A 15408-nucleotide genomic window follows, 5' to 3' on the forward strand; every position below is an offset into this window, starting at 1 on the left:
ACATGGTTACATGAAGCCTCTGGACCAGCCATATGCCAGTCCCTACCCCCCGGGCACATCATCCTCCGCCAGGATAGACCTACACACAAAATTGGAGGGGTTGACCTTATAGTCAAAAACACTTCAGGCTAGACAAATTGAATCTACCACATCAGATAACTTTGACGCCTTACCTTTAAAGATCTCCTCGCCTAACAACACTATGACAATGCACCTCATTTACCATCCTGCAGGCCCGCTTCTGGACTCCGAAGCCAACCTTCTACACCTCATAGATAATGACCTTAAACCTAACACTAGAGCCATACTCTTAGGAGATACTAATCTCGGCTTCAAGGATACAAAAGACCAACGCAGTAAAGGCTTTGCTAAAGCTCTCAGAGACCTAGAATTCATCCAGAAAGTCGACTCTGCCACTCGCACCAAAGGATGCATATTAGATTGGTTAATCGACCACTTTTGGGGGGTATATCAGCTCTAACACCCCACAACCATGGACGGACCACCATCTCATCCACTTCTACATCCCAACAAGTGTGGCATTTTTACAAATCCTTCCCACGCCAGCTGCCCTAGCCAGAACAAAAAAACTGCTCACGAAAGATGGAATCCTCCCGCTCCTAGAAATCTAAGCACAAGCATCACCACTCTCGAGCAACCCTACTGAATTGGTCGATCTTTATAATACCACTATTAAAGAGGTGATTGACACAATCGTCCCACTAGAGAAAAAAAAGCAAAGACTCATGTTAACTCATGGTACAACCAAGAGCTACTTGACCTAAAAGTACTCGAGACGCCCTTAGCAAATGGCTATCCTGCCCTTCAGCTTCCAGTCGTGACTCCTACCTAGCTATCGCTGAGCAATATAAAAATGCCTTAGCCACAGCTAAAGCCGCAGCCTTCAACACCAGAATCGACAATGCTAAATCCCACTCGAAAGAACTATTCACAATCTTCAAGGAGCTGGTCGTTCCTCCCAAGTCCAAACATCAAACTAAGGACGAGAAATGGTGTAATGACATCCAAAGGACGAGAAATGGTGTAATGACATCCAGAAGGCCATGCTGGACAAAATCGACTTACTTCAAAAAGAAATCCCAGCCAACTTTGACAACCTACCAAAGACCACCCGCACAACACTGACTGCATCTAATTCTAAAACATCCCTCATGGCCTTCAGAAAGGCACTGAAAACCACTTTGTTCAAGTAAACCTGTACCTGCCCCACTGTTCCTAGGTACCTGTAACACGAGTAATGTCTGTAACCGTTCTTCTACTGTTGTCCTCATATTATACCTATGTGAAGTGAGCTTTCTGTAACAGCGCCATGATGCCTGAGGGCAGTTGTGCGCTTTAAAAATGCAAATAAAATGAAAAATAAAATATTTGTTTTATTAACTTATGCCTTTTTGCTCCTACTTCAAATGCTCTGAATGCGATTTTTGCTCCTCCTTCAAAGTATTTTAAATGCCTCAGAACCTGTTAAGCACTGTAGTATATTTTTGTGATATTGATTGCCTCCTTTTAGTGAATGTTTTCTAACTGACTGTAATAAGTTAATGTGTTTTACCAAGAAACCTTGAGTATAAGAGTCTATTTGAATACTTATGATTGTAGACCTCTGTCACCTCATTACAAGCTCACCTTCCCTCTTTAGATAGGCCTGGTTGCTCAGCTCGCTACCAAAAACTGTGTGGTACAGACTTAAACAAAAGGTTGGATTTGCTTACACTTGTAGTCATAGTTGTGTCTAGTGGTCCCAGAGGGTACTGCATGCAAACTTTGCCTAACATCGCAGAGTAAATCTGGAGAAGCTTTCCAACAAATGGTGGACGACAGCCGGGGATATTTTGACAATATGGGCAACCATGGGTGCCATACTGCAGCTGAGGATTCAGCCTGTGGTAAAAACGCACAATGGTAGGAAAATTAAACCACTGCCACCAGCCATTAATTGTAGAAAGGGTAACATAAAAATGTTACATGAGAAGGTAGACAAAGGGGATACTAATTAACCCCTCCAGCACTCTATGTAATATAGTGTGTGATGGGTCTACAAAGAGAAAAGGGTGAGTAAAGTCAATTCAACTTTAATACTCTTGGAAACCGTAGTTTATCCAAGAGAAGGCATTTAAACATTTGGGAAATTTAAAAGACTTCCCTGTGCCACTGCACTGAAGGTGCTGTCACAATGTAAAAAGATGATGCCTATGGAGTTTGTCAGACTCCCTAACCAAAAGAAACGCAGGGTTCAAATCAAAGAGAAATACAGGAGAGTGGGGAAAAATGTCTTGCTCTCTCCAGAATAAAAATGTAAAGTGCTAAAGTCCAGCAAAAGAGCTGGGGATCTATAAGGTAGAAGGTAATTGGCACAGAAATGAAAATTCTCCCTAACAGGAAGTACTTCACTTTAGAGTTAGTTGAGGGTCCAGGCACTTTACGGAAGACACCCTAGGATGAGAGTCCAGCAGGGGCCTGGGTGCACTGGATGAGAGGACTCCCAATCACAGAAAACACCCCAAAACTACACAGGAATCACCAGAGACTTAGGTAAATACCCTAGCCAGCACAGTACCTCAGCACAGATGATGATTTTGCAGCACGACGACTTCAGGATCTGCAGCCAAAAACCTGGTTGTTGAAGTCCTTCATCAAGAAGACAGTACACTGGAAAGACATGGACAGCAAGAATCACAGGGGAGGCTCTAAAAAAGGTTTTCCATGCGGCTCTGTGGATTTGATGCTTTTTCAGGAGCCCAGAAGAAGACTGCATATCACTGGTCGGATTCTCATCGTTTGCAAGGTCCAGCACTCTGGTGAGGGGACTTTTCAGATTGGAATCATTCCTTTGGTAGTGGGATGCCCACTTCGTTCCAGCGAGATTTGGAAGACTGTGCACTGCTTAATGGCCCAAGGTCCCAGGGTATTGAGGTATTGCATCCCCTGCAAGGTTGCAGCATGGTGTGGGATGGCTAAAAATGCAGGTCTAGTTGGACCCACCAGGCTCTGCGTCGGGGTCTTCGTTTTTGGAGTCCCATGGTCGATAGGAAGGGTGGGCTACAGTAGGCTCTGTTTAAACAGCAGGCTCTCCGATTGCTGGAAATCGTTTAAGCTGCAAATTCTTAATCTTCCTTTTTTGTTTTTGGTTCCAGTGGCCAACTACCTCGTCAGCTTCCAAGTTCGGATTTTTATGCAGGAACCCAGCCAATCAAACAGCCATGTAATGTTAATGTTAAAGGTCATTTGTACCGCGCACTATCACCACCGAAGTGGTCCCCTGGCGCTCTGGCGGCTCTGAAAAGGGGAGGAGGGGGGGTGGGTTAGTAGGAATAAGCTGGAAAAGTGCAAGAGAGCAGTGATGTGCTGTTGGCAGCCTCAGCCCGGTGGGTCCGTCGGCTGGGCTTGGGGTGTTTTATGGTCCGTAGTCGTCGTGTGCTGTTGTGCAAGTCTATGTGTGGTTTGTTTTGTTGTTGCATTGTTGTGAAGTTTGTGCGGATTGCTGCGTTTAAGGCTTGTGGTTGTGTTTGGTTATAGTTTGAGAGGTGTATGCAGAGGGATGGAATTGTTAGTTGGTTGGTTAGTTGGCATTGCTGTCCTTGCAATTGTGGGATTCCATCTAGGTCCGGTACATGCTAACAGTCACATTTCTATCTAGATGTCGCGCAAGCTAGGTTCATAATTCTAAGTGTGGTGCATGCTAAGAGTCACATATGCTAATAGTCACATTTCTGAAATTCTATCTAGGTGTGGTATTTGCTAACAATCATATTTCTATTTAGATGCACCGCGGGCTAAGTTTGAGAATTCCGTCTAAGTGTGGCACATGCCAACAATCATGTTACTGCCTAGATTTGGCGCAAACTAAGCTTGAGAATTCCATCTAGGTGTGGCATATGCTAACAGTCACATTTCTGAAATCCCATCTAAGTGTGGCATATGCTAACAGTCACATTTCTGAAATCCCATCTAAGTGTGGCATATGCTAACAGTCACATTTCTGAACTTCCATCTAAGTGTGGCATATGCTAACCATCGTATTTCTATCTAGATGCGACGCAGGCTAAGCTTGAGGATTCCATGCAAGTGTGGCACATGTTAACAATCACATTTCTGTCTAGATTTGGCGCAGACTAAACTTGAGAAATTTCATCTGAGTGTGGCATATGCTAACCATCGTATTTCTATCTAGATGCGACGCGGGCTAAGCTTGAGAAATTCCATCTAAGTGTGGCACATGCTAACAATCACATTTGGTGCTTCTATCTAAGAGTGGACATGCTAACATTTAAAGTTCTATAAAGAGTGGACGTGTAAGTATTATGGCAGTCTATGTTCTTGGTAGGTAAGATAGAGTGGCAGGGGTTTTCTGGAGTAGAGTGATTGCTCTATTCCCCACCCATACCACACTCACGGTTTTTGTTGGTGTCTGCTGGCTTCCTTGGCGTCCCCTGCAGACACCTGCAGACACATCTTTGAGCCGCCAATGTCGGAGCCGCCCTTGGCCTTGGGGCCCTTAGCCGCAGGGGCTGCCGGGCAGGGGGCTGCCCTGGAGTGTTCCTTATGGCCGCGCAGAGCACCAATCCGGTCGCGGGGGCGGTGCGGGAGGCGGGCACAGGGAGTCAGGATGCGGTGGGGCTTGCTGGGACAAGCAGTCGCCGAGTGCGCTGCACGTGCTTTTAAAGCACAAGTAAAATAAAGATGGGATGCTCTGGGGGGCTGGGGGCCTGGGCCTACTCACCACGCCAGGGGAATTCGCAAATGGCGCGGGTGCGGCGAGCCAGCAGGGTTTTTTAGGGCCTCTGTTGCTGGGTGCTTCCAGGCACCAATCCGGTCGCGGGGGCGGTGCGGGAGGCGGGCACAGGGAGTCAGGAAGCGGTGGGGCTTGCTGGGACAAAAAGTCGCCGAGTGCGCTGCACGTGCTTTTAAAGCACAAGTAAAATAAAGATGGGATGCTCTGGGGGGCTGGGGGCCTGGGCCTACTCACCACGCCAGGGGAATTCGCAAATGGCGCGGGTGCGGCGAGCCAGCAGGGATTTTAGGGCCTCTGTTGCTGGGTGCTTCCAGGCACCAATCCGGTCGCGGGGGCGGTGCGGGAGGCGGGCACAGGGAGTCAGGAAGCGGTGGGGCTTGCTGGGACAAGCAGTCGCCGAGTGCGCTGCACGTGCTTTTTAAAGCACAGGTAAAATAAAGATGGGATGCTCTGGGGGGCTGGGGGCCAACTGTGGGTTGGGGGGTCTTTGGGGGAGGTGGGTGGGGGTTAATCCTTTCTGAACAAATAGCCTCCCGGTTTTAACTAGAATCTTGCACTCGGGCTGGAAAACAAAGGGCTGCAAAGTTTCAGACTCCTCCCATGCTTCCTGCCTTCAGACACTCTGGAGTCTGGGTGGGGAGTCGACAGGACTCCCGCCGAAGATAAAAATCAGTGGAATTTCACTTTGATGGCAGGGAACGGAACAAGAAAGGACAAGGTACACTAAAATGGCGACAAAACCAGACGGGTAGGACATTTTGGTAATGAGTTCCCATGGGCGCCTTTACTGAGGCTGTGCAAACTACCCACGGTAAAGGTGCGCCAAATTAATAAAAAGGTTCACTGCCACCAGCCATTAAAAGAAAGATGGTCCATAAATGTTACATTTAAAATGAGAAAGGGGATACTCTGTATCGCCCCAGCACTGCATAAGGTGAGGGGTGCTGGTCTCGCCCAATAAAATGTAAAAATGTTCCAAAGATAATTTATACCCTTGGGAACTGTAGTTCTCACAAGGTTAGCCAGAGAAAGTTAAAATGTTATTTTTTGCCTGGGCTTCTAACTATGGCCCCGTGATCATATTGCCTAAATAGTGAGCATCTTTCCCAAGATTTATGTTGGCCTACATTATTTTTACAATATATCGTGTTTCAGTGTTTCTTGGGACTATATGTATTCTACAATTTCTATGTACCAAGCTACATCCCTCTCTCTCCTAAAATAAGCCTGGCGGCTGTTTACGCTAGCAGATGTTCTCAGGTGGTACAGCCTCATACTAAAAGTGGAGCTTTGTACTACTTGAAACATGGTTTTAAGAAGTCCTTATTTGGACTTTAATATAACTGCCTTAACCAATATAAAACATAACTTTACTTTAAACACCCACATCCCAGCCCTCCTGTTTCAGATCCACCAGAGTGCCAGAAGAGCACGCAAGTGGCAGCAGTGTGAGGTACAAGACCAAATAACCTAACATATCCCAAAATTCCATGCAGCCTTCTGTTTGTGATTACCTATAAAAATAGGGAAAGTGGTTAAGTAAGAATAGGATTTCAGAATGAGGGCTTCGGTATTTTCACACCCTGACGAGCACATTTAGGACTTTCTTTTGCAGAATTGGGCTTGAGTTTAGGGAAATAAGCAGTTGTTAAAAGGGAATAAAGAACCCCAAAACCAATGTCTGGTAATCAGTCCTCTGCTCGTAACACCAGGTATGTCTGACATGGGGACTGGGGGACCAGTAGCCACTACAGTGAGTAACTTTTACTTAACATCAATAAGGCTCCTTTTTAACAGTGTTGGAATATTTGCAAATCGAAGCTTGAGCATGCAGATCTATTGCCTTTCCTTCTCAAATTGTGTCCTTCGTTAAGTTCAAACAAATATTTGGAGCCTAGCTCAAAGGGTGAAGGAAACTATTGATATAAAACGCGTTTATTCAGTGGTTAATATAATCTGTGTTGGACTGAATTTATTTTCCCTTTGTTTCCTAGATTTGCAATCCAGACTTACACAGCAAAGTGAAGGTAAGCGAAAATCAACTTACAAATGTTGAATTAAGTATTGTTCTGATGGGCTGAAATCATTGTCTGCTTCTGTGTACAATAGTCAGATCTGATTGGTTGACAGTAATCAGTAAAAAAAACCTCATCCATCAAAATTAATAAGCAAAGTCCACATGTTTTGAAGTGTAGAGATGCTGTTACTAGGTGTCTGGTTAAAACAGAACTTTGTCATAATATTTGACAGTTTACTTAATGAATCTGCTCATTGCATTAAGTTTCAATGCTTATTGTTAAGATGGATTTCTTAACTCTGGCCTGCTGGACAGAGATTAGCCTAGTTGCAGTGAACTAGGATTACTCTGGGAGTTCAGCCTAATCAATCAAGGTAGAATGGAGCGTGGTCAAGGCGTAGTCTCAGGAGAGGAGTGGGGGGGGGGTGGTTCAGGAGTCCAGTGAGTCCACACAATGAGCAATCGAGGATTACACTTGGGTCTATTACTTCTATTACTCCAGCATTGTATCTTCTAAATAGTCGCATGCTGTGACTATTCCCTTTCGTCTGACTGGGAATCCTTGGTTCTGCAGCATGGGGGAGTCTAGCATGGATTTACATGCTCATGGATATTCCCTTTCATCAGATCGGGAATCCTCAGTAAAAGAAAAAACTGTTTCACTTTCACTTACAAACTGTATTTCGAATGGATTGTGTCCTCCCACGTATTCCTCATCTTGTGATAAATCGTTATCTCCAGCTTTGCTGCTTTGGAAAAAAAAATCTCGGCAGAGGGCGCTGTGCTCGAGGTCGTGGCGTCGATTGTCCCTCGACGTACTCTCTCGACATCACCGATGGTATAAGTAGCTCGAGCCGCGCCTGTTGCTTCAGTTCCGTTTTTCCGATCGCTTCGCTATCGAACGGCGCGCTTCTATTTTCTGTGAAGAAAATATCATCTTCGACACCCAGAACTGGGTTTAAAAAGTGTGCAGATTACCGATCCCCACCGGATTTGTCTCGTGTCTCGGTTCCAGTCACCGAACCGACGACTGCGGGTCCTGCCAATCGATGACCGAAAAAGCTCTTCGTGAGAGGAGAGGTAAACTGTTGGTGGGGAGGGAGGCCTCAAAAAAGGTTTCGTCAAAAAAACATAAAGCGACTGATTCTAAGGGATCGGATCGCCATAGGCACTCGAGTAGATCGAGACATTCTTTGTCGTCATCGAAAAAAATGAAGAGGAGACATGGATCTCCCTCATCTTCAGAGTTGACCGAAGAAATTCGTTGTCCGACTAAATCAGATTCTCCCAGTAAGTGGGAAGAATTCCGCAAAAAGATGGAGGTTTTCGAGAATTTGGCCTCGACCTCCTCGAAAGAACCTCGAAAAAGCCATACCCCTAAATTCGCTCCATTGGACGACAAAGGGACGTCCAAGGCTATGTCCAAGACCAGTAGCGTTGAGGAATACAAAAAACCTCGAGTCAACGTAAAACCGTAGAAGAATCTTAGTCGACCAGCTCTCCAGTGCCGGCCAAGAAACACAAATCGTCAAAGACTTCGTCGACGCCCTCGATGTCGATAATTTCGACACCAAAACCGAATGCGTCATCGACGCCATTATCGAAGTCCTCTTCGAAGACTTCGAGGGATTTGCTATTTCCTTCGAAGCAGATGGAAGAGGAAGAAAGGAGATTCACTCCTTTGCCCAGATCAGACTTTTTCAAATCTGTCTGCAATCTATGAAGAGTCTGCTTCAGAAGAAGACGAGGTTTCTCCTTTGGGAGTTACTTATTGTACAAGACAAGTTACTGAAGAACTTATTGACCAGAAATCTAGAATGAGAGACTTGAGTGATACTCTACATTCTGCCAGTGGAGTTGACACATCCCCAGAATTAGAGTTCGCCAAACCTGATCCTGCAGAGCATGCAGATGCTGGGTACAGGGGTCTTATGACCAGGGTAGTTGAATACATGGGTTGGGGTAATACTTCACCCATTTTTGAACAAGATGACATGACGGATATTATCGTCAAGGGACCTCAGAAGGATCCTGTTCTCCCTTTTCACAGGGCCCTTCAAAGGACTGTGGACAAGAACTGGGAGAAACCAGAAACCATTGCTGCTGCAGATTGCACTTTTCCAAGAAAATATAGACCAGCTGGATCGGATCCTGAATATTTGAATAAAAATCCGACTCCAGAGTTTAGTCATTCAAGCAGCATCCACTTCAAAACAAACTGCTTATCCAACTATCCCTCCAGATAGAGAGGATAAAAAAATTGACCCCTGGGCACGTAAAGTTTTCACGTCAGGCAGTATGGCACTTAAGTCGGCAAATGTCACCTGTACCCTAGCCAGGTTTACCCATACCCTGTGGGACTGTATTTCGGTGGCGGCTGATCATATTCCGGAAGGCAAGGCTTCCTGAATATAGTCAGACGGGAAGGAGGCAATGGGGGAATGCCTCCAGTCTGGACTGGATACTGCTGATCGTATCAGCAGATCCATGGCTGCAAGCGTTGTGCTACGCAGATTTGCGTGGTTGAGAAAGTCTGGATTTGCACCGGATGTGCAAGCTAGTCTCCTCAACATGCCCTTTGATGGCTCGAGGCTCTATGGCAGAAAGGCTGGTGAAAGCCTAGAAAAGCTTCAGACCTCGAAAGCGGCAGCTAAATCACTTGGTGCCTCTTTGCGCCAGCCTCTAAAACCCTATTTCGGCTCATCTTCCTGGAGGGGTCGTTCTTTTCGATACTACTCCTCTTTTGGTAGAGGAAGAGGACATGCTTTTCAAAGGGGCAAAAGGAACTTCCCTCGTGGAGCACGGGGAAGAGGTGCAAAATCACCCTCAGGAGCGGCATCTGTACCCTCAGCCACTCCTGCAGCCGCCTCCCAAATCCCTCTTGAGATCTTGTTACACAAAACACCAGTGGGAGGCAGGATCTCAACATCTGAAGGAATGGCGGGGCATTACCTCAGATGCTTGGGCACCGGAAACAGTAGCCCAAGGTTAAATGTCTCCCCTTTCTAAAAAGGCCTCAATCATCTACCGGGAGCCAACTCTGTCAAAATTCCGGATCCGCTCCTGTTGAAGGAAATTTTAACCCTGCTAGAGAAAGGTGCCATAGAACTGGTACCTGTAGCGGAGAGGAACAGGGGTTGGTACTCCCCATATTTTCTCATCCCAAAATAGGACGGAGGACTGAGACCCATCTTGGACTTGAGAAACTTGAACACGTTCCTCAGGAAGGACAAGTTCAAGATGGTGACTCTTTCTCAGATCCTTCAGGCTCTTCAACTCCAAGATTGGTTGGTATCATTGGACCTTCAGGATGCTTACTTTCATGTGCCAATCCATCCAAAGCACAGAAAGTACCTGAGGTTCGCGATTGGCAATTCTCATTATCAGTTTTGAGTTCTGCCATTCGGGTTGACCTCCGCCCCGAGGGTTTTCAAACTGTTGGCGGTTGTGGCAGCAAGTCTCAGGAAAGGAGGTATTCACATATATCCCTATCTGGACGACTGGTTGATCAGAGCAAGTGCTCCAGAACAAGCTCAGGAACATCTTTTGATCACCTGCCACTTCCTCCACAAACTGGGCTTCTCCCTCAATTTCAAGAAGTCCCACATGATACCATCCCAGAAACTCCAGTTTAACGTTGCAGTGTTGGACACTTCATCGGGAAAAGCCTCGCCTCCTGAAGTGAGAGCTCTCCACATCCAGCAGATGGTAACAAAATTCCAGAATGCCCAAAGTTTACCGGCCTTCGATTTTCTCAGGTTGCTCGGCCTCATGGCATCCTGCATTTTCCTAGTACCAGAGGCCAGGTTGAGAATGAGATCCCTTCAATGGGCACTCAGAACTCAGTGGACCCAGTTCTCAGGGAATATGTCGGATCTTCTGCAAGTCCCGAGCGCAGTTGCTCAGGATTTTCTATGGTGGGCTTGCAACGACAACATTCTCAAGGAAGAGTCTTTTTGGCAACCATGGCCGGAGATAACGGTAGTGACGGACGCCTCACTCACGGGGTGGGGAGCACACACCAACGATCTGACCATCAGCGGTCGTTGGTCTCCATTGGAGTCCAAACTACACATCAACCTATTAGAGCTGAGGGCAATCAGACTAGCTCTGAAGGCCTTTCTGCCCTCTGTACAGGGAAAGAATGTTCTGATAATGACAGACAACACAGTGGCCATGTACTATCTCAACAAGAGCTGTAGGGTCACTGCCACTGTGCAGAGAGGCAATGCAGCTCTGGTTCTGGGCAATACGAGAAGGAATCTGTCGGCAATTCACCTAGCCGGAGAGAAGAACACGGCGGCAGACGCTCTGAGCAGGCAGAGCATGGTCTCTCACGAGTGAGAGCTGGCTCAGGAGGTCCTTCTGGAGATCTTCGCCCTTTGGGGAACCCCTCAAGTGGATCTGTTCGCTACCGCGATCAACCGGAAGTGCGATCAGTACTGCTCAAGGGAATTTCCTCTAAGAGGAGCTCTAGGAGACGCATTCGTAGTGGAGTGGAAGTTTCCACTGCTGTACGCGTTTCCCCCAGTCCCTGTGATTCCTCAAGTAATCAGGAGGTTGAGAAAGTTCAAGAAAACCATGATCCTAATTGCCCCGGATTGGGCCAGGAGGACGTGGTACCCGGACCTTGTAGACATGTCCATCTGCCCTCCAATACGTCTTCCTCAAAGAGAGGATCTTCTCTCGCAAGAGGAAGGTCGGGTTCTCCATCCAGCGGTCAAGACACTCAACCTTCACGCATGGTTTCTGAGAGGTTGAGATACAAGGATTGGGATCTTCCGGATGACGTAATGGAAATCTTGCTTTCGGCCAGAAGACCAGCAACAAAGTCTTTGTACCGATGTCGCTGGAATAGGTTTAGTAACTGGTGCAAAGACAAGGATGTGGACCCTTTTCAGTGTGGCACCCCGATGGTGCTTTTCTTTCTGCTACATCTAGCTAATCTGGGGCTCCAGATAGGAACAATAAAAGGATACCTTGCTGCGCTGTCCATTTTCAAGCGCTCCTCGGAAGAGGTTTCATATTTCAAAATACCGTTAATTATTCAATTCTTAAAGGGGCTTACTAATGTATACCCTCCAGTACCTTTTCATGTACCAACTTGGGACTTAAATTTAGTATTTAAATTCTTGACTTGCATACCTTTTGAGCCTCTGCACTCATGTCCATTGAGGCTTTTGACTCTAAAAACTGTCCTCCTTGTGGCCCTATCAGCCCGCAGGGTTAGCCAACTTCAGGCTCTCTCATGCAAACAACCATATACTATTTTTTATAAAGATAAGGTAGTCCTTAAAGTTAAACCTTCATTTTTGCCAAAAGTAGTTTCGGACTTCCATTTGTCACAAAAAATAGTACTTCCTACGTTTTTATCCTCCTCCTCACCTGGGCAAAGAGGAGAGATTACATAGATTAGATCCCAAGAGGGCTCTTAGTTTTTACATCTCTAGGATGGCTGAATTGAGACAAGATGACCAACTATTTGTGGGTTACAATGGTCAAAAATTAGGCTTATCTGTAACGAAACAGACCATTTCCCGCTGGATCATTTTAGCCATAGTTGAATGCTACAGACTAGCGGGAAAAGAACCACCAGATGGGCTTCGTGCCCATTCTACAAGGGGAATGGCTACTTCTGCGGCTCTAAAGAGGGGAGTCCCGGCAGCAGACATTTGTGCAGCTGCAACCTGGAAAACAATACATACCTTTGTTAAACATTGTTTGGACACTGCCTCCTCTAACGAGAGTTTATTTGCAAAGGCAGTTCTGCATTCTGTCCACGAAAACTGAAATGGTACTCCCACCTCCAAAAAATTGATACTGCTATGGGAGCCTTTCACAAGATGAGGAATACGTGGGAGGACACAATCCATTCGAAGAACAAGTTACTTACCAACTGTAACATTCTTTCGACTGGATGTTCCTCCCACGTATTCCTCATCTTCCCTCCCATCCTACTCCACAGTACAATTTACGTTTTCTTACACTTTCCTCTCACGAAGAATGTATCGGTCATGGGACACGCCTGGGTGTTCCTATATATATTTCATCGAATAAACAGAACTGAAGCAATGGGCGCAGTTCGAGCTACTTATACCATCGGTGACGTCGACAGAGTACGGCGTACGTCGAGGGACAATCGACGCCACGATGTCGAGCACAACAGCGCCCTCTGCCGAGAATTTTTTTTCCGAAGCAGCGAAGCTGGAGATAACAATTTATCACAAGATGAGGAATACGTGGGAAGTACATCCAGTCGAAAGAACGTTACAGTTGGTAAGTAACTTGTTCTTCTCCTATAAACCAATAACTGAGCTCTGTCATATTGCCCCCAGCAAACGACTTTCCTCTCCCTAAGCCCCTCCTCTTTACCACACGTTCAAGTGTTGGAGTACTCATATTTTGCTCCAAGCTTTTCTACGTTTTCATTTCTTCAATACGTTTATTTTTTTCAAATATAGCACATGTGCTCTTGCGCTCCTTTGCCTGGCAAGCGGGGATCCGTTTGTAGGCATCTTTCAATGCCGCTCAAGGGCAAGAATTGTCAAGAGTTTCATCAGATTCCAGAAGGCAATTGGGCCTACACTGCATGCCGGACCATGTCGGAGGAGGAGGGAGAGACGCTCACTCTTCAAGATCTGCTCCAGCTGTGGATTTAGGAACGTGTTTGTGGAGGACAAACACTCCCAGTGCCTCTTCTCTCATCCCTACCACAGGGAAGCGGATTATAAAATCGGCTTTGTTTTCTCAAAGCGCACTGTCAAGGATCGTCACAGTAGGTTGGCGGTGTGGCTGTTAGGCAAAGTTTGAATGCAGTATCCTCTGGCAACACTACAGACAACTGACTACAGGTATAGGCAACCCGACCTTTGGTGTAAGCTTGTACTTCACAGTTTTGGTAGCGTGTTGAGCAGCCAGGCTTATCTCAAGAGGGGAAGTGTGAGCTGTAGTGGAGGTGCATAAAGATTCACAGGTATTCAAATAAACTTACACTCAAGGTTTCCTGCATAAACAATAATGTATCAGTTATGAAGCCTTCTTCAGAAGAGAGCAATAGAATAGTAACACACAAATGTACTTCAGTACTGTACACTGAGTTTCTGAATCAGACAAGGCCCTTTTGGGATGGCCCAGAGACACAACCTACACCCACAGGTGACTTCAGTAACAAGGGTGCTGGGGATATTAATACCTTACTGTTGGCATTCAGAATACTTTAAAAAAGTAAGTAAAAGCAAATGTCATTAGGACACAAATTACAAATAGTCATAAGCACGGCAAATTCTTTCAGATAGCACACAGAAGTCACTCAATTCAATAGGCTAAGCCAAAGTCAATAGGATAAAGTCTTTGTATAGCACATCAGGTAAGTAAATGGAAAAGTCTTTGCACAAGTTCTTAGGAGTCTTTGAGAAAAATAACCAAATTTAGGGCCACAAACTGATTAGGCTTGAGTTACAGAAGTTACAAGCATTTCCACAGTAAGAGGTAAGTTCTTTTATGCTAGTTTTACAGTACCTTAATAAAGAAGAAAAAGATGCAGCTGAAGACTTCTGTTCCTGTACAGCTCTGCAGAGCTCGCTGTTCCTGGGCCTCATTTGTGGGGACAAGAGGGGGTACATCGGGGAACTCCTGCACTGTACTGGCACAGTCAAAGCTGGCAACCGGCAAACTTTACTTTCAGTGGCTGTTTCGCGTTTCTGCTCGTTGCGGTACAGCAAATAGCAATAAGCGCGGTTCCTGGCTGTCAAGGTGGATTTTCCTAGCATCTGAGGTCCTGCACTCAACTGAGGGGTCAAGCTTGGTCAGTACTGCTTCGTGGGAGTCCAGAGGCTCTTCCAAAAGCTTTAGGCCAGCTTACAAGCAACGCACACAATCTGGTGTCCCTCTCCCTTGCTCTACGGTTTCCTGCAGCAACTCTGAGGTAATTCAACCAGCTCCGAGATGGTTGTCCAAGTGGCTTACTTGGGAGTTGTTTGGTCCCACCAACTCAAAGGAGAAGTCGTCCTTGCAGGGCTTCTTTCGATGCAAATTTGGCGATTCGGACCTACAGCAGGGCTTCACCAGGCAAACAAACGGTCCAGGAGTTGTAGCAGCCGTCCTCTTCAAGCTCTTCTTTGGTTACTTCGTCCAGTGGTCGACTCAGCCTTCCAATCCAAGAGACTCACCTTGTATTCATTTCTCTCCCATTAATTTCAGCCTAACTGCCACTCACCCAGCAGGGTGACTGTCCTTGCCGGACAGTCAGCCAGCCAATCGTCAGAGTGCATTTGGGTCTCCTACGAGACTAAGCACAGGGAGTTTTGGGCACCTCCCTCACTTCCTGCCTTCCGCAGACACTCTGGAGCAAGAGGCAGTCTTCACTCCTGAAGCCCGTCAAAGGTGAATGAACAAAGAGACCAAACCTGGTTTGGCGTGCAGAGAAAAACTCTTTGGAGGGGATTGGGTCCTCCGACGTATTCCATATCTATGACATGTAATCACCACAGCTGTGCTGCTTACATGTCATAGATATGGAATACGTCGTCGGACCATCCCATCGAAAGAACGCTACCAGGTAAGAAAGTAACTTGTTCAACTTTCCACAAACACCTGGCGATAGACCGGACACCATTTTAACCAGGATGGCTGGATGCCA

General features: G+C 46.4%; 1 protein-coding gene across 4 annotated transcripts in view; it reads left to right on the forward strand.

The window, feature by feature from the left end:
- RBM39 (RNA binding motif protein 39) overlaps window positions 1–15408 on the forward strand; it is a 446237-nt gene that overhangs the window by 276376 nt on the left and 154453 nt on the right. For all 4 annotated transcript variants that reach the window (XM_069652240.1, XM_069652241.1, XM_069652242.1 and 1 more), the window contains one exon: window positions 6748–6780. In XM_069652240.1, the coding sequence (XP_069508341.1) occupies window positions 6748–6780 (33 nt within the window). The remainder of the gene's footprint in view (window positions 1–6747; window positions 6781–15408) is intronic.

The sequence above is a fragment of the Ambystoma mexicanum genome, chromosome 3p (assembly GCF_040938575.1).
Source record: "Ambystoma mexicanum isolate Mex_15411 chromosome 3p, UKY_AmexF1_1, whole genome shotgun sequence".
NCBI classification, from domain to species: Eukaryota; Metazoa; Chordata; class Amphibia; order Caudata; family Ambystomatidae; genus Ambystoma; species Ambystoma mexicanum.